At 41.8% G+C, this 17,451-nt stretch overlaps 3 protein-coding genes across 6 annotated transcripts in view; 1 reads left to right on the top strand and 2 right to left on the bottom strand.

Moving 5' to 3' along the window:
- SLC1A7 (solute carrier family 1 member 7) overlaps nucleotides 1-214 on the bottom strand; it is a 66,015-nt gene extending 65,801 nt beyond the window's left edge. Inside the window, exon 1 of the mRNA XM_044429876.1 lies at nucleotides 143-214. The gene's annotated coding sequence lies outside the window, so the exon portion shown is untranslated. The remainder of the gene's footprint in view (nucleotides 1-142) is intronic.
- Nucleotides 133-13,101, top strand: CPT2 (carnitine palmitoyltransferase 2). Of its 3 annotated transcripts, none has more exons than XM_044429872.1 (5): nucleotides 133-657; nucleotides 3,265-3,345; nucleotides 3,892-3,998; nucleotides 7,106-8,410; nucleotides 11,912-13,101. In XM_044429872.1, the coding sequence occupies exons 1-5, from the start codon at nucleotides 482-484 to the stop codon at nucleotides 11,971-11,973; spliced, it is 1,731 nt and encodes a 576-aa protein (XP_044285807.1). In that variant the 5' UTR covers nucleotides 133-481; the 3' UTR covers nucleotides 11,974-13,101. The 3 variants fall into 3 exon arrangements, with proteins under 3 accessions (XP_044285807.1, XP_044285806.1, XP_044285808.1); XM_044429871.1 differs by having other exon boundaries at nucleotides 135-657; nucleotides 9,134-13,101; XM_044429873.1 differs by lacking the exons at nucleotides 133-657; nucleotides 3,265-3,345; nucleotides 3,892-3,998 and adding an exon at nucleotides 5,868-6,139 and having other exon boundaries at nucleotides 9,134-13,101.
- The window catches only part of CZIB (CXXC motif containing zinc binding protein), a 17,503-nt gene continuing 9,383 nt past the window's right edge, over nucleotides 9,332-17,451 (bottom strand). The window contains exon 7 of one of the 2 annotated variants that reach the window (XM_044429880.1): nucleotides 9,332-9,438. In XM_044429880.1, coding sequence (XP_044285815.1) covers nucleotides 9,415-9,438 — 24 coding nt within the window. In that variant the 3' untranslated portion in view covers nucleotides 9,332-9,414. Of the gene's footprint in view, nucleotides 9,439-13,448; nucleotides 13,599-17,451 lie in introns of those variants that run through there. The other variant, XM_044429879.1, reaches the window with a different exon arrangement.

Consider the following 17,451-nt stretch of genomic DNA (forward strand, 5'->3'; position numbering starts at 1 on the left):
GGGTGCGTGTATCTTTTAGGCAATTTCTATATTTGCTGCACGGACGTAGCTGCCATGTATTTCCGGAGGCGCAGCCGCGTTAAGTCTGTTGACACCAAAACAGTCCAAGAGTCTTGCGGCCTCAAAGTCTTCACCCACTTACTTTGAGCTGCAGAAGAACTTCCTGCCAAAATAAATACACGCGCAGGCTTTAAGGCGGCAGCCCCGCAGTTTGCTCTTGCAGGAATTCATGGAGCACGCAAGGAAGCCGCCGCTCCAGCGGCCCCAGAAACGGGCTCTCCGGCGCCGCAGCCCTCCCAGCAGCAAAGGCAACCACCCCTCCGACACGCCATAGGCCCGACGCGCCGTCTGCAGTGGCTGCCCGCCCTCCTCCTTTCATCTCTGGACAGTTAGGACTAACTCCTCCCGGAGGCGGATCCTGTCGGGCAGGCCCCTGCCTCTGCATGGAACGGCGGACCGGAGCAAAAGGGCTGACTCCGCCATGGTGACCGGGATGCTGCTCTGCTCGACCTCCTCCCGCTTCCGGGGGGCTTCTGCCGCTCGGTTGTCACCTATCTTTGTTGGGCTGCAGAGGAGCTACAGCCACGATGGTTCCGTTTCGCAGTACCTGCACCGCAGCCTCGTTCCCACTATGCATTTTCAGAAGAGCCTGCCCCGGTAAGGTGACACCTCGGGGAGAGATGAAACTGCGGGACCGGAACAGGCCCCCCGAGCTACACCCAGAGCCCTTCGGCTTGCTCCGTCTCAGGCTGCCTTTCGTTTTCGCCGCAAGGGTGCTTTGCGCGCAGCCTCTCGTACCCGCTCCAACAGGGCTTTGCTTCCTCAGGGCCTTCCAATAAATGGTAGAGGGATAAGAGAGAGAGTGTTCCTCTAGGCATGCCCAGAATGCATCCCCCTCCAATCATGCATCTGTTTGGGGCTTGAGATAGAGTGTCGTGTAAGCACTCTGAATTAGAGTGTACCCAGGAGAGTGTCACCATCCTTTCTTCACTAGCTTGTCGCTGCCAGATGTTTTGGGCTACAGCACTTGTTACCCCCAGCCCCTTGTGGAGGCAAACAGCTGCACTGGCTGGCAATGATGGGAGTTGTAGCCCAAGACATGTGGACAGCACTGGGGAAAGCTGTTGAAAGAAGAATGCTGAAGTGTACAGGTTCTCCATTACTACAGCACTGTGATAGGGACAAGTGCACCTAAGGAAAGGCTGCCCTTGTGAGCAAGAAGCAGAAGTGCTTTCTCATCAAGTTTTAGCAACGTTACCCCAAGGAGTTTAATCCAGCTGAATCTCCTTGAGGGTTTTGCAAGTACCTCTGTTAAGAGCCCAGCACTCTGCAGGGCTTCCTGTTTGCCCCAAAATTCCAGTTGACTTACATTAGATTCCACACTGATCACATACACACTATTGAATGCATTTTTAAAATAAATGAATTAGTATCCTGGCTTTTTGCCAAAAAAAAAAAGCAATTAAAGTTAACAATGGTTACAAATGCAATTCAGATTATAAGCTTTGGCACCATCTTAACCAGTGCAGAAGAATGATCAGTCCTTACCTTCACTAAGTAAAGGTGCCAAAGCTTTATACTATGCTAGTTCATTGGCTGTGTCATGTTGGGAGATGTAGACCTTTTTCTGTGGCAAGTTGTATGGGTTTACATCCTAAAGTGCTAAGAAATGTCTTAGATACCTGAGCCTAGTGTGCCAAAGAGAAATGTTAAGTATGTGTGGAATTTCACTATATAACTCAACATTTGAACACAAGATCCTATTTGTTGTAAATAAAGCTGAGCAAACTTTTTTACAGCTTGATTAAAATTGGATAAGGTTACCAGGAGGAGATGGCCCATACATTACCTGCTGTCTAAGTGTTATGTACTTCTAACAGTTGCCCTGCGCCCAGGAAACCATACCAGTTTATACCTGTGAATCTAGAAACTGCCTTTGGCTCAGGCTCACAACTTCCAGTGAGCAAACTGTTTGCTGGATTGAAGCAGGAATGTTAAAATAAAAAGATAAATGCAAACATATAGTGATTGTGGGTAGGGTGTTGAGTCAGAGATCCACCAGTTTTGCTTGCTGCCTGTGATTTGTGGTTGCCACTGATATTGGCATGCGCAGTGGCTGCGGGACAGGGCACTGGCCTATCATTTTGTTCGGCTTGGCTTTGTACACTCAGAAGTTGTAGAAATCTTTTGTTAATGCAACATTGTAGCTGGACTGTTTGAGGCCATAGTTTGATCATTTGCTAGTGCTTATAAAATGGAAAAGGACTTTGCACATGCTAAATTACACCATGGTGAGAGATGTGTTAGGAGTTTTAAAAAAAGAGCAAGAAAAAAGAATGTGATCTGCCGCTAGTAATGAAAAGCCTTCTGTCTTTAGGATGAGATCAAGTACAGTATGTAGGTGAAAGGTTAGTGCTAAAAACAGGAAGTGATTGCTATCCGTAATTAAATATGCATCACTTTAATATCTCCCGTGTGACCTTTTACCTACCTTATGATGAGTACTGAAGGAATTTAGAAAGAATAAAACTGTTCCAACTTGTTTACTTTGCGCATTGCTACACCTCGCTTTTTAATAAAATATTTAAACAGCTTTCTTGACTTTTCCCCACCTGAATATTCATAGGATTGCACCATTAGGGTCATCCTGTAAATATAATTATGTTCTTAGTCTGTCTAAAAGAAGTAGAGATCCAGTGTACTTTATTAACTATTGAACCAAAACTCTCTCCCTAGTAACTGAGAATACTTGGCCATTGTTGGGCTGTTCTGAAGTTCCCTCCCAGTTTTTTTTCTATGAAGGTTCTTTTGGTATTTTGGAGTTTGTCAAGCCTGCTTATAGCCATCCTCTGAAGTGTAGATGGTGCTAGATTGGCTGCATAAGGATTGGCACTGGGAAAATGATTGTGCCATGTATTTCCAGTGTTCATGTTACTGCAAACTTTAAGTCAGTTTCAGAACAAGCTTAATCAGGGTGCCTAATTTTAGAGCTAAATAGCCTTAAGTTTTGGCTATAAATGTAAGCAATATTTTGTTCAACTACATTTATAGCCAGATTTTAAAGGGTAATAATAGATTATTCATGTTACTCATTACTGTCTTATTAGTAAGAAATACTCTTTGAGTCCCTTTCAAGGTTGTATTTAAACTTCAAATGGCTCAATAGTCAAATTTTGAATCAAAATATTTCTGTGTAGTGTTTCTTGTAGAATGTTTAACATGGTAATTTTCTGTTCTTTTAATTCTTTGTCCCTGCCTTATTAGGTTGCCTATTCCAAAACTTGAAGATACAATTAGAAGATACTTGAATGCTCAAAAGCCTCTTTTAGATGATGACCAGTTCAGGTAAGAACAAAGAAGAAAACAAGGAACTAACCTTCATGCAAGCTGCACAGTGCTACAAGAACCTTTCCCTTCCTTCTATAAGTAAGAAAAGCCACTTGTGCTGTAATCCTGAGTGAATCCAGAACACTGCAGCCTTGAAATTAACATCATTTCTTCATAGTCAGCTAGGAACCTCTGCAGAAGGTGGGAGAAGGAGGGAGATGCAGAGATGACCTGCAGCATTCATTAAGAGAGCCAGTGTGGTACAGTGGTTAAGAGCATGGGACTGGGATTCAGACGACCTGGGTTCTAGTCCCCGCTCAGCCATGGAGCCAACTGGGTGACTTTGGGCCAGTCACAGACTCTCAGCCCAACCTACCTCACAGGGTTGTTGTGGGGATAAGATGGAGGAGGAGAATGATATAAGCTGCCTTGAGCCCTTTGTAGGAAAAAGGCAAGATATAAATCGAAAAATAAATAAATAAATCAACATTTTCATCTTAAATAGTTTATTTCTCAGAATGAGGCATAGTAGTGTCATTAAATCCCTTTCTCTGTTTAATAAAGGAAAACTGAACAACTTGCTGTCAGTTTTGGAAATGGAATTGGTAGAGAATTACATAAGCAGCTGGTTGCACAAGACAAGAGAAACAAGTATACTAGTTATATTTCAGGTAAGAAAATAACTATGAAACTTCATTTTATTCTTGGTATATATTGCTGATTATTTATAATACATCTTTATTGTGAAACAAAAAACCAAACTACACCATTAGTGGAAAAAAGGAATAATATAAATGAAAACATGACAATATTGAATAAAAATATAAAAGATTTAAAGCACTTTATTTATTTATCTATTTATTTGATATACAAACCACACCCAATAGTCCTGAAAAGGACTCCCTCAGTTACACATGCATATTACATATCCTTACGTATTACTATGCACCAAAACCAACTACCATGGGAACACAGTATCTGTCAGAATGCCTCTCCTAATTGTGAAAAATGGTGTGCGATCTGAAAACTGGAAGTACGATTGACCATTCACATCAGTAAATCCATGTAGGATTATCAGAATGGTCTGCAATGCTGAGGAGTCACTGCCAGTCAGTGTGGACAATACTGGTTAGATGGACTGAAAGTCTGACTCAGAATGAAGCAGTTCCCTATGTTTCTAAACACTCTTTTTCACATGATCCCTCAGGATTTGGGGGAAGGGGCTCTTGTGTCCCAGGATCTATGAACATGAGAGTTTGTGGATTCTCCTGCAAAGGATCTTTTGGAGCACCCCACCCCCCTTTTTGGGGAACACTTGAGAAAAGTTGATTCTAAAGTGCTAAAGGGTTGGTTTTAGCATGTACGCTTTCTGGGAATCAGGCTACATTTTCCTGATGTGGCAGCAAAAGCAGATTTCAGATTCCATTTTCACAAAGGCTCCAGGCCTTAGCAGCATCTGACAGTTCACTTTGATAGGATTTCAGTACAGAGGGGGAAATCAATTTACATGCTCCCTAGGGGAGCTGGACAGTCCCTCTAATGTACAGTTGGTGTACCTTGTGGGGACTGCCTAGGAAAGGCTAAGCTGGGATCATGAAAACCAGCTTGAGAAACAGCTTTAGCAATCTCAAAAAGAAAATCAAACTGCAACAAGCTGCAAATGTCTTGTGATGGCAGAAAGGAAGAAGAGAACCCTTGAGAGATGCTCAAGGGAGGACCAAAGACATATCTGTTAGGCATGCCATTGGCCCTGGGGCAGCCAACTCATAGTTTGTGGCTTATGCTGCAGCATGTGTTGTGCTATCATGCACACCACACAGATTAAATGCACAGATTCCTTGAGTAATGCTGGTGGCCCCAGTCAGTATCATGGGGGACAGACTATGGCTGGTTGGTACAGCAAGCGCATGCTTTGAATGTAGAAGGTCCCAGGTTTCGTTTGTCACACTTCCAATTAAAAGATTTCTGACACTAAGTGGAACAAGCTCCACCGGGGTCCTTGATGAAATGCTGCTATGTGGAACATACAATATTGGACAAGATGGGCCTATGATCTGAGTTAGTTTAAGGCAGTGCCCTTGATTTCTCCTTGACTTGAAAAATAAATGTGTGGAAAAAGGAAGTGGGAAAGAAAGTCTACTTCTTCAAGTAAAAGATTCTGTAATTCTGTGAAGGCCAGTGTAATGAAAGAAAACAGTTATTACAGTAATCCCATGACTAATTCAAAACCAATGTAAAATCTATTTCAGAATGTTGAAGCAAGTACCATCTTCAAAGAATCCAACTTAGTCACAGCTATGAATTGCTTGGCCCTGGAAAGGCAAGCAGCACAAGAGAGAAAAGGAAGCATGCTTCAGTTTTCCCGTTATCAAAGAACAAGAGCAGGAAAGATGCAGACAGAGGAAGACCAGAGGATAAAGAAAAAGGAGATAGCAAATATATAGGACAAGAGAGAGAGAGAGAGAGAGAGAGGGAGGGAGGGAGGGAGGGAGGGAGGGAGAGGGAGGGAGAATGAGAATGAGAATGAGAATGAGAATGAGAATGAGAATGAGAATGAGAATGAAAGAAAACAGGGAAGTGTATTTCATTTAGGTTAGTGTATTTTATTTTTCCTGCAGCTGTCCTAAAATTTTGGTTTTTCCCACCAGTTGGCTGTTGATTTTACAAAAATACTCAGGGAGAGAACAAGCTTTTATGCACAACACATGTTTAGTAACAATACAAAGTTCATAACATTTCCTGCTATTGCAATTCTGTATTCTTTACTGAGAGGACATAAGAGGACTCCAACTTCAACCTGAACTAAGTTCATGTGAGTTAAAATGCAATCTGTCCTATAGATACTTCACTGAGAATTATTAAAATGATTGCAGGTTGAGGGTGAGCTCAAGTATACTCCTTTATCTGTTGAACAAAATTGTCATGTTAGCTCTGCAGCTACTGCTGTTGTCATGTGGAATGGGGTAGTGGAGGGAGAGTTCTTTTGGTTTTTTTCTTCCCTCCTCCTTTTATATAATTGATATCATTAATAATGAATATATGAAATGGAAACATTTCTGTTGAAAAATAAAGCACAGGGAAATTTTCCATTGTAAAATTTCCATACCACATCACTGATTACTGAGGTATGAAAATGAAGATTTCTCCAACCAAGAGCCTAATGTATTTGTTTTACTATTCAGACTGAATAGAGTATTGCCTTTCTTCTCTCATTAACATTCACTTTGCAGCCTTCATATTTGTGAGGAAATACTAGTTTTTAAGCCAAACATAAAATTCAGATACTTCAGTGGAGGTCAACAATCAGAACCAAAATGTTGGCTGTTGAACTGAGGCTTGTTGCAGAAAAGGTGGAGAGGAAAGAACAACAGAATAAAGGAATATGACAAGGAAAGAGCCAAGGAGAGGGTATGCAGGAAGGTGAAATGCTACTGGATTTCTACTTCTGAGACAACAGTGGTAGGTCAAAGGGGAAGGCAACGTCTGAATGGACACTGGATACAAAAGTGTACTCCTAAATTAATGTGCCATAAAGGCTGCATGCCTCTTCATTCCACAAAAGAGAAATGAGCAGAAGCTTCATTTTGCTGTGTAGGAACTTAGATATGAAGGGTCACCATAACTTGGGATGACGTGACGGCACATAACAAGAGCTATTTCTTAATAGATCTTAGTCTGTCAGTCAGTTCAGGTCCCCTTCATGAGTATCTCATACTCATGAACCTTGATTTGTTTTCTAGCCATGGTATTTATTTGTCCTGTCATCTCTCAATTTTAGGTCCCTGGTTTGATATGTACCTACAAGCGCGTGAATCTGTTGTTTTGAACTTCAATCCATTTATGGCTTTCAATCCTGACCCTAAAACTGAGTATAATAACCAGCTTATAAGAGCAACTAACTTGACTGTGTCTGCTCTGCGTTTCATGAAGACTCTCAGGGCTGGCCTTTTAGAGCCAGAGATTTTTCACCTCAATCCATCCAAAAGTGATACTCAGACTTTTAAAAAGCTCATTCGATTTGTGCCTTCTTCTCTTTCGTGGTTTGGCGCATATATGGTAAATGCCTACCCACTAGATATGTCACAGTACTTCAGACTTTTCAATTCCACACGGCTGCCTAAGCAAAACAAGGATGAGCTGTTCACTGATGAAAATGAGAAACACTTACTGGTGCTTAGAAATGGGAATTTTTATGTGTTTGATGTAATTGATAGAGATGGGAATATAGTGAAACCTTCAGAAATCCAAGCCCACCTGAAATGGATTCTTTCTGACAACAGTCCGGTTCCAGCATTCCCTCTGGCTTGTCTTACTAGTGAAAACCGGGATACATGGGCAAAGATGAGACAGGAGCTACTTGACAATGGCAATAAAGAAGCCTTAGCAAAAGTGGATTCTGCAATATTTTGTCTGTGCCTTGATGACTTTCCAGTGAAAGACTACAACCACCTGTCCCATACTATGCTTCATGGTGATGGCATCAATAGGTGGTATGACAAATCATTTAACCTTATTTTAGCCAAAGATGGCACTACAGCAGTTCACTTTGAACACTCATGGGGAGATGGAGTAGCTGTGCTTAGGTTCCAAAACGAAGTGTTTAAAGACAGCACCCAGGCACCTGCAATTACACCCCAGGCTCAGCCTGCTGTGGTTGATTCTGCTGTGGCTGTACAGAAACTGAACTTCAAACTGAATGATGCCTTAAAGGAAGGAATTACCAAAGTCAAGCAAACCTTTGATGCTACTGTGAAAACCTTGACTATGAAGACTATGCAGTTTGAAAGAGGAGGCAAGGAGGCAATAAAGAAGCAAAAGCTAAGTCCTGATGCGCTCGCTCAGCTTGCCTTCCAGATGGCTTTTCTGCAGCAGTATGGCCAAACTGTTGCCACCTATGAATCCTGCAGCACAGCAGCATTCAAACACGGCCGCACTGAAACCATCCGTCCTGCCTCAGTACATACAAAGGCATGTTCAGAGGCTTTAGTTAGGAAGGTGTCCCAACACAGTGCAGCAGAGCTGCGGCAGATGATAGCAGAGTGTTCCAAGTATCACAGTCAACTCACCAAAGAAGCCGCTATGGGTAAGTGAAATTGCAGTGATTTCCTCCCCAGTGTGCTTGGTAAAAAGAAGTTATAGTTTATTTTACACTGACTGAGGTGCAGGTAGATTGTTGCCTACCAAGTATGCTCAGAGTGATCTAAATTGCTAAGTCAAGTCGATACAAAGACCCAGAAGATGTCTTGCCATTAGGTTAAGTGGAACCTTGCATTGCATTGATACCGAAATTAAAAATTGTCTTCTTCTAGATAGTATTTTGGGGGAAAAAAATCAGCCTCCATTCCTTATATGAATACAAGGAATAATATACAATATACAATTTAAGGGAATTTTTACATGTGCATATGATTATAGTGTATCTATGACTAGAAACTTGGGTCGCAGTACTTAGATCCGTATATTTGGAGCTTTCTTTAGCTGTGCACCTTAAGTTATTTGACATCTAGCGATTAGTTCTCAACACAACTGATGTACAAGCTGCAAAATGTAAGATATAAAGTATTTTCAGGAAATTGTACTTCACTTTGAAATTATTTTGCATGTTTTAAGCTCAGAAGGAATACAGGGCATTATGTCTGAACAACCCTAAGTTCTTGGGTCCACTGTCTACATTTTTGGTACCGTAGCCATAATCTTTGGGAGGGACAGACACTTCAAAGAGAAGAATGGGGTTTCCCTTTGCAATGTTCAGTCGTAAACTTTTGTTTTCTGCAGCTCCACTCACTACTGCATTTTATCTTGATAGGTCAGGGATTTGATCGTCACTTGTTCGCTTTGCGGCATCTGGCAGAATCCAGTGGAACTCCTTTGCCGAGCTTTTTCCAGGACCAAGCATATGCACAGATTAATTACAATATTCTCTCCACAAGCACTCTGAGCAGCCCAGCTGTATTCATGGGAGGATTTGGGCCAGTAGTGCCTGATGGTTTTGGTGTTGGTTATGGAGTGCATGATAACTGGATTGGATGCAATGTTTCTGCCTATCCAGCTAGAAAAGTTGATGAATTCCTCCAGTGTATACACAAGTCACTGGATGCCATTTTTAATGTTCTGGAAGGGAAACAAGTTAGTAATTAAGATACAGCAGTGCAGATTTTCTAAAATGCATTCAGCAACAGGAATTCAGTATTATTCTGGCCAGAATTTGAGAGTAACATACTTTGTTTTTTAAAAATGACAGTGCATCAAGGAAAAAAAGCATGAATTTAATTCTATGGGCTAGATCCAGACTTAAAACATGCTTAAGCACACATTAATGAACTAATCAAAATCATGAGCTAAGTTAATCATGACCAACTTGTCCAACTGATTTTATTGGGTCTATTTCAACAAGTACTAAGTCTGGGCTAAACTTCTGCATACCTTCTACATTATTAGTATTGATTGTAAAATAAAGCTGTTTCTGTACTGTTACCTCAGGAAATGCATGTTCTCACAGCCTATTTCTAGGCTGCTTGAGCAAAAGCTTCACCCTTTTAATAAACAAACCAGATAACGTTGATAACTTTAATATACAGTATAAATGAATGTAGACAGTACAAACTACTAACTCATGCACATAGAATATGTCAGTGCTTGATTTAAATGTTCTTAAGCCCTTGTGTCAGACTACTGTCCAATACTGAAACTTATTTTTGAGCAAGAAGCAGCTATCCATTCTTAACTAGCCCGGCTAAAGAATTTAGTGCAGTAGAATAATTTTCATGTTATGCTTCCTCAGATCTACCCTTTAACTTACAAGAAGTTTCTGTATGCATCAAAACAGTATTTCCAAGAACAGCTAGAATGGTCCTTCAGCTAAAGTCAGCTTTGATTGCACAGACAGTAGCCACTTGTTCAGAAATTCTAGTTTCAGCGTAAGTTGTTTGAGACAGTAAAAGCACATTTCTGTGGATGTACAGACAGAAAAAAGGCCAGTTGTTCTGGACATACTTAGCCACCATGGCTGTCTGGATGGTAGGAGTTGCAGGACATTTTTCTGTCTAAACATATGTAGGTTGCGCTACCTTGAAGGAGCAGGTTCATAGCTAGGGGTGCTGCTTGATCCATCTTAGTCACTTGAGGTTCAGGTAGGCTCAGTGATTTGGAATGCCCACCACCAGCTTTGATTGGTGGCCCAGCTACGACCTTATCTGGATTAGAATGGTCTTGCTTTGGTAATCTGTGCTCTGATAATCTCTAAACTAGGTTGCTGAGCTGCTCTCTACACAGGGCTGCCCTTGAAGATTGTTCAGAAACTGCAGCTGGTGCAGAATGTGGCAGCCAGTTTAAAACTGGGACCTGAGCCCATAAGACCAATTCTGGCCCACTTGCATTGGCTGGCCATATGCTTCCAGTTCCAACCCAAGATGGTTTTAACCTATAAACCTTTCATGGTTTAGGAAAGCAAGACCTGTTGAAGCATCTCTCCCAGCCAAAATCTACTTGAATACCATGCGCAACCTCTTGGTCCTTCAAGTGAGTGCCGATGTCATAGGAAGAGCATAGGGTGACAACAAGGAGGAGAGCTTTCTATGTGGTGGCCCCTTGTCTATGGAACCATCTCCTTACTGCAGTCCAGCTGGTGCCAAATTTGTCATCTTTTCAGTGGCAGGTTATGATGTCTCTTTATGCTGAGGCCTTTGAAGACTTACTTGGTTACCCAGGGGATTGAGGGGGATTACCTGTCCCAGGTGTTCTACAGTCAGTCTTTGGTATTGTTTTAGCTATTTTAAACTTTTAATTTTGATATTTTTATTCCAAATTATTGTCTGTTTTACAGATTCTTGTAAACTACCCAGAGAGCTTCAGCTGTGGGGTGGTATAGAAATTTAATAATAATGTATTTTATTTTTGCGCATTGGATTGTGCCCTTAGATAGAAACTTCAGACTGAGCTACCATGAGTCTGACCTAAAGTCAAGTTATAGACCTTGACTATAAAACAAATACTCTGCAGAAGGATATAAGCTCAGATTTACATTTGTTTCAACTAAAAACAATATCTTTCATGGTGAAATTATTTTCTGAACATTTTTTAATCTGAGGTTAGTAAAGTATCAAAAAGGAATGATATGCATATTAAGTTAAGTGGAAGGCTCTAAATGCACAGTTGGACAGCTGCCTTGATGTTTTCCATATCAACTCTCTCCTGCTGTTGGAATTCACTTTGCTTCACAAAAGATTAAAGTGAAATTCAAATGTGAACTGTCAGCAGCCTTGTAATATATGGCTATGGAATGGACTATGTTGTAACAAATGAAAAACTAAAAGCACACTGGCTTAGATCTTAAGGAACACTTGTTAGTCCCTTCTGCAGCTACCTGTAATCCCCAGAAAGCCTCCTTGGACAGTAAGGGAGCCCTCCTGAACAATGTGAGATATGGCATGGCTTATAGAATTTAAGAACTTTACTTCCAAGAGCTTGCTTAATTTATCTTAGGAACCTAGTCACTATATAACATGTGTATTTGAGAACTTATGTGAGCAAAAGCACTTCTGGTAATGCAAGGCTAAGAAATTCTCTAATTACTTCTCCACTTTAGCTCCTGCATTCCACTGCACTCTATTCAAGGACCCCCACCCCGTGCACCATCATCATGAGTGAGTTACTGGGTGGGAGGCAAGAGAGAGAAAGTGGAAGAATCCCCATTGCAGAAGTAGAACTCTGCCTCTGGATGCTCTGAAACATCATCATCAACTGAAGAGTCCCAGGTTTATACACATTACAATCTAAGCATAATATGCAAAGAACAAGCAAGAGAGATAGGCCTACTGGAATTATAAAGATGTCTATTTGTCCGTGGAGGAAGTGAAGGCATTTCTGAGGAATTCCAGAATTACATTCATAAGAGAAGTTACATTCGTAAGAGAAGTCAGTTTCAGGGAAATTGACATATATACAACTATTTTTGTTGATAGGGTGGTATAGCACAATTATTCCTTCTATTTCTATATTTCTCCTTTTACCTTAAAAACAAAGCCGCCTTAAAAAATTCAGTTGAGGCTCTCCAGCATGCAAAAGAGTGTTATTCTAAGCCACTTGCTGATTAGGATGGTACTGCCTGGGAATGCAGGAAAGTAAACAGTGGAACTTATCATGAGACTTGCAAACAGCTTGCTTGCTTGCTAGTTGCGAAGTCACGTCCAACCCCTTGCGACCCCATGGACAACACTCCTCCAGGCTTTTCTGTCCTCCTCCATCCCCCCAGTCCACCTAAGCTCACACGGACTGCTTCGGTGACTCCATCTATCCACCTCATCCTCTGCTATTCCCTTCTTTTGCTGTCAATTGCGAACAGCAGGTGTGACCAATTAACTGTTTTGAATAGCACGAGCACATAGTATTCCACAGCACATAAGACTCTAAGATTTAGGATAAAAAGCCTCGTGGCTCCACGCAAGGCAAGCTTCAATGCAGACCTAGCCAGGGAAAGGCGCTGCACACCAGCCAAAATTGGGGTATGCCTTGTTGTCACAAAGGGGCTCCCGACAACTGATTGAGAAAAGTCAGCTTGCTTGATATCGTATTTCTTTTTTTCCATGTTATTGTGCCGGCTTATATTATCGTGTCTGCTGTTGCATAAAATCTTTAGACTTTAACCCACTTGTGTGCTTATTGCTTTTGGATCCAGAAACCCTTTGCTAAAACAATAACAGCTCTATTTATACATAAGATAGAAGTGGAGCTATGGGCTTGTATGCAACAATAAAATTACAAACTAAGTCTTTCTCATACTATTCTATATGCTGTATCTTCCATTAATCAACATTAATCAAATGCTTTGGAAAGGGTTCCAAACCCCTGCATCAGCCTGAACATGGGCTTGATGTGTGTAGTCCTGCTCCAGAACGCTTCGTATGTCTATGGTGGCCTTCCTGATGTGTATTCTTGCTGCCTATGCATACCTTCAGCACACTCCTATGCAGATCTGCCCAGAAATAAGCCCTAAAATGTTCAGTGGGTTTACTTCAGGTGTAAGACAAAGGATAGCAGCCATAAATGTGTTTTTTAAATAGATGTTGATACAAGAAACTAAGTGCATAGGTTGTGGGGGGAGACAAACCACAGAAAGCAAAGGATTTTATTCTCAGTTCTGCCAACACAATTTTAATGTTAAGACTATAGAAAGTGATCTTGTAGAAAAACAAGTTTTAACATTTGACAAATCGATGGGTAACTTCATAGATACCAACTGAGTCTTTTATTTTTTCATCATAGTCAGTCCAGTCCTGTGGAAGTAAATACAGACCATTAGTTCTGTACAGGGTAGAGTACAACTACACGCTGGGTGCTTCAAGTTATAAAGTGTAGCATTCAATGTTAAAAATTTACCCTGCATTGTAAGGCACAGTAACTTAGAGTATTAATTGGCTTCAGGCATCTTTTTTTTTTTAGCTTAAGAAAAAAGATTTTCCCTGTGGGAAGCCCATTGTTTTACTAATAGCCAGGCTCACTATCAGCCTGGATGAAAGGATTAAATTTATTAAGCTTTTGGTGGGTTATCAGACAGACTGATTTTCATGCCAAGGAGTGGAATTGACCTTGACACTGTTTCTCTTATCCAAGCAAGCCTGAGGTTGAGTAAAGTCATTAGTCTGAGACTCCAAGGGGATCATTGCACATTTAACACAACTTCTGCAGATAAGACTACTATAGTAATTGTGGAGCGACTGCTTACAGCCCAGCATGGCCAATGGTTAAGGATGATAGGAGCTAGAGTCCAACAACATCTAGAGCACTACATGTCTAGATGTTACTGAGATCAGACAAAAACTTAAAAAGCTAAAGAAATAGTAATTGCTTAGTGGATCTAGAATATTCGATCAGGTTCAAATCCCCACTTAGTCAGGAATCTCATTGGGTGGCCTTAAGCCAGTCATGGACTCTCAGTTTAGTTTACAGGATTGTCTTGAGGATAACATGGAAGCAGAGAAGCTATGCATGTCAGTGCCCTAGAACAGCTGCCCATGGAACCAATCAGAAGGGGGGCAATCCTGGATTTAATCCTAAGTGGGATGTAAATGTTGTTGAACTGACTGGAAACTGACCACAGTGGTATCAGATTTAATATACAGCTAGGAAGATTGTTCAAGGGGTCTAAGACAGTGGTGCTTGACTTCAAAAGAGGATACTTCTCTAAAATGATGGAACTGGTAAGAAAGAAGCTGAAGAGAGCTGTCAAGAGGGTTAAATCTCTTCAAAATGCTTTGGAGATTGCTCAAAACCACAATACTTAAAGCACAGCATCCCACACATTAGGAAAGGGAACATGAAGTGCAGGAGGTCAGTAGCATGGTTAACAAGTAGAGTCAAGGAAGAAGGCTTACTCCAAGAAATGGAAATCTTGCCCCAATCAGGAAAACAAAAGGGACCACAAGCTTGCACAAAGGAGATGCCAGCAGACAGTAAGAGAAACAATTGTTTGAGGAACATAGTGCTAACAACATCAAGGTGAACAATAAAGAGTTCCTTAAATATATCAGAAGAAAGAAATCAGAAAGGCAGTTGGGCCACTGGATAACAAGGGAATTGAGGGGGCACTAAAGGATAATAAAGAGATTGCAGAGAAGCTAATGAATTCTTTTTAATCTGCCTTCACAGCAGAGGATGCAGAAAAGATACCTACTCTGAATGATTCAGGAAGGGAGTCTGAGAAATTTAAGGCACATAGTAGTAATGATTAAGGCCCAGATGGTATCCCTTCTAGAGTTCTTAAAAAGCTCAAATATGAAATGGCTGACATTCTTACAAAAATATGCAGTATGCCCCTCAGATCATCCTCTGTACCCAAAGATTACAGGATGGCCAATATAACCTATTGGCTAATTTTTAAAAAGGGATCCAGGAAGGATGTGGGTTGCTTATTAGCTGGTCTGGGCTAGTTGGTTGAAAGGGTCATTAAAAACTGAATTAATAAGCACACAGAGGGACAAGCTCTGCTGAAAAAAAATGACACCGCTTCCAGAAAGGTTCCACTAACCTAATAAGAATTCTTTGAGAGTGTCAGTAAGCACTTGGATGGGGTGAGTTGGTAGACATTATTTACCTAGACTTCTCAAATGCTTTTAACAAAATCCCTCACCAAAGACTCCTGAACAAACTCAGGATTCATGGAATAATGGGGGTGGTAGTCTTCTTATGGATCAGTAACTGGTTAAAGCAGAAAACAAAGAGCTGGAATGAATGGTAATTTCTCCCAGTGGATGGATGTAACAGCTGTGGTTCCACAGCATATTAGGGCTGGTGCTTGTCAACCTTTGCATAGATGATCTGGAATTAGGAGTAAGCAATGAAGTAGCCAACTTTGCTGATGGCACTAAGCTATTCAGGGTGGCTAAAACGAAAAGGCACTGAGAGGAGCTCCAAAGAGATCTGTCCAAGCTGAGAGAATGGGCATCAAAATGGCAGATGCAGTTCAGTGTAAGCAAAAGTAAATGCATGTTGGGGCAAAAAATCCTGACTTTAAAAAACAGCCTGATGGGAATAAGCTAGCACTGGCTTATCAAGAAAGAGAGCTGGTGGATATGGTGGACAGCTCAGTGAAAATGCTGACCAAGTGCACAGCTGCAGTGAAAAGACAAGCTCCAATGTTAGGTATAATAAGAAAAGGAATTTAAAATAAAACTGCTAAATTGTACTCCCCTTAGACAAGTATTTGGTGCAATTGTAGTTAGAATGTTGTGTTTAGTTCTGGCTGTTGCACCTGAAAAAGGACATTACTGAGTTGAAAAATGTGCAGAAAAGGGCAACTAAAATGATAAAGGAGTTGGAGCAACTCCCCTGTGAGGAATGGCTGCACTTGGGCCTGTTCAGCTTAGAAAAATGTTGAGTTAAGGGGAACCATGATAGGAGTGTTGTTGTTGTTGCTGTTATAAATTTTATACAGCCAAGTAGCCTTGAAGGGTAGTTTACAATAACTAAAATACAAGATACTTTAAAATACAATATAAAACCAGGTAAAATAATTCCAAACAAAACAAAATCAAATTCTACATGAGACAATAAACACAAGAATTTACGAATTTTATAAAATTTGTAAAATAGCAACAATACAGAAGAATTGAAACTATACAAAACTATAAAAATTTATCATGTAGTATACAACTACAAACCACCCACCTAACTGGCCAATGCCGAGTGTCAGGCCCAACCAGGCACTAACCAGGCATCAATGAGTGATGCACTTTGGCCACTGACCTTCAGCCACCACCCAGGGTGGAAGATTCCTGGGGAAAGTAGATATGGAGACAGGTTTTTTCCCTCCTTTTTTCCATAATATTGGAACTCAGGGGCATCCCATGAAGCTACTTGGTGGGAGAATCCAGGCAGAAAAAAAGAAGTACTTCTTCATACAATGCATAGGTATGCTGTGTAATTCACTACCACCAGAAGCAGTGATGGCTAGGTACAACCTTGATTCTCAGAGGTTGTATGTCTGCACACCCCGGTTGCTGAGGAGCTTGGGCAGGTGAAACTCCTCTGCCCATCCTACTTCAGGGATTGTGTGAGCAGCTGATATGCCCTCATGTGGATAGAGTGCTAAACAGCATGAACCACAGGTCTGATCCAGCATGGCCTGTCTTATGTTTTTACACATATTACCCTGAGCTTCGCTTCCGCCCACCTCCCGCAGCACGCTGCTCCCGGGCAAGCGAATGCAGGCAGACGCACGCGGCTGCGACCTCGACGGCAGCCAGCTCCACCGGCCAGCGCGGGCGCACGCAGCGCCGGAGAGCGCCGCCCGCCAGCCCAGGTGATCGGGCGCGCGCGGTGCGCGACGGGGCGGGTCTCGGAGGCGCCCTGCGGAGTCAAAGCCGCGGCAACGGCTGGGGCCGGCGGCCGAAGGGCGGCGACCAAAGGGGTCGCCGCCGTTTGGGGTGCCGTTCGGGGGGACGAGAGGGGGGCTGGGCTGGCCATGGACTCTTGTTGAAATAGGCTTGCCTACTGCTGATTCTTAGGGAAGAGGAAGGATCCCCTTTTTCTTTTTTTTTTCTATTGTTCTTTTCTCCTCCTTCGACCTACTTTATAATCTTACCCTGCTTTAATCAGTGCTTTGAGTCATTCCTGGCCATGTCGACGTTT

Source organism: Varanus komodoensis, unplaced genomic scaffold (genome assembly GCF_004798865.1).
Source record: "Varanus komodoensis strain SLA01 unplaced genomic scaffold, ASM479886v1 scaffold20_1, whole genome shotgun sequence".
In the NCBI taxonomy this organism is placed as follows: Eukaryota; Metazoa; Chordata; class Lepidosauria; order Squamata; family Varanidae; genus Varanus; species Varanus komodoensis.

What these genes read in the sequence shown, in the direction of transcription:
- CPT2 (XM_044429871.1), top strand. Translation starts at nt 482, where the DNA reads ATGGTGACCGGGATGCTGCTCTGCTCGACCTCCTCCCGCTTCCGGGGG. An exon ending in GTATACTAGTTATATTTCAG is followed by an intron (nt 3,999 to 7,105) that starts GTAAGAAAATAA and finishes TCTCAATTTTAG; the next exon opens with GTCCCTGGTTTGATATGTAC. An exon ending in CACCAAAGAAGCCGCTATGG is followed by an intron (nt 8,411 to 9,133) that starts GTAAGTGAAATT and finishes TTATCTTGATAG; the next exon opens with GTCAGGGATTTGATCGTCAC.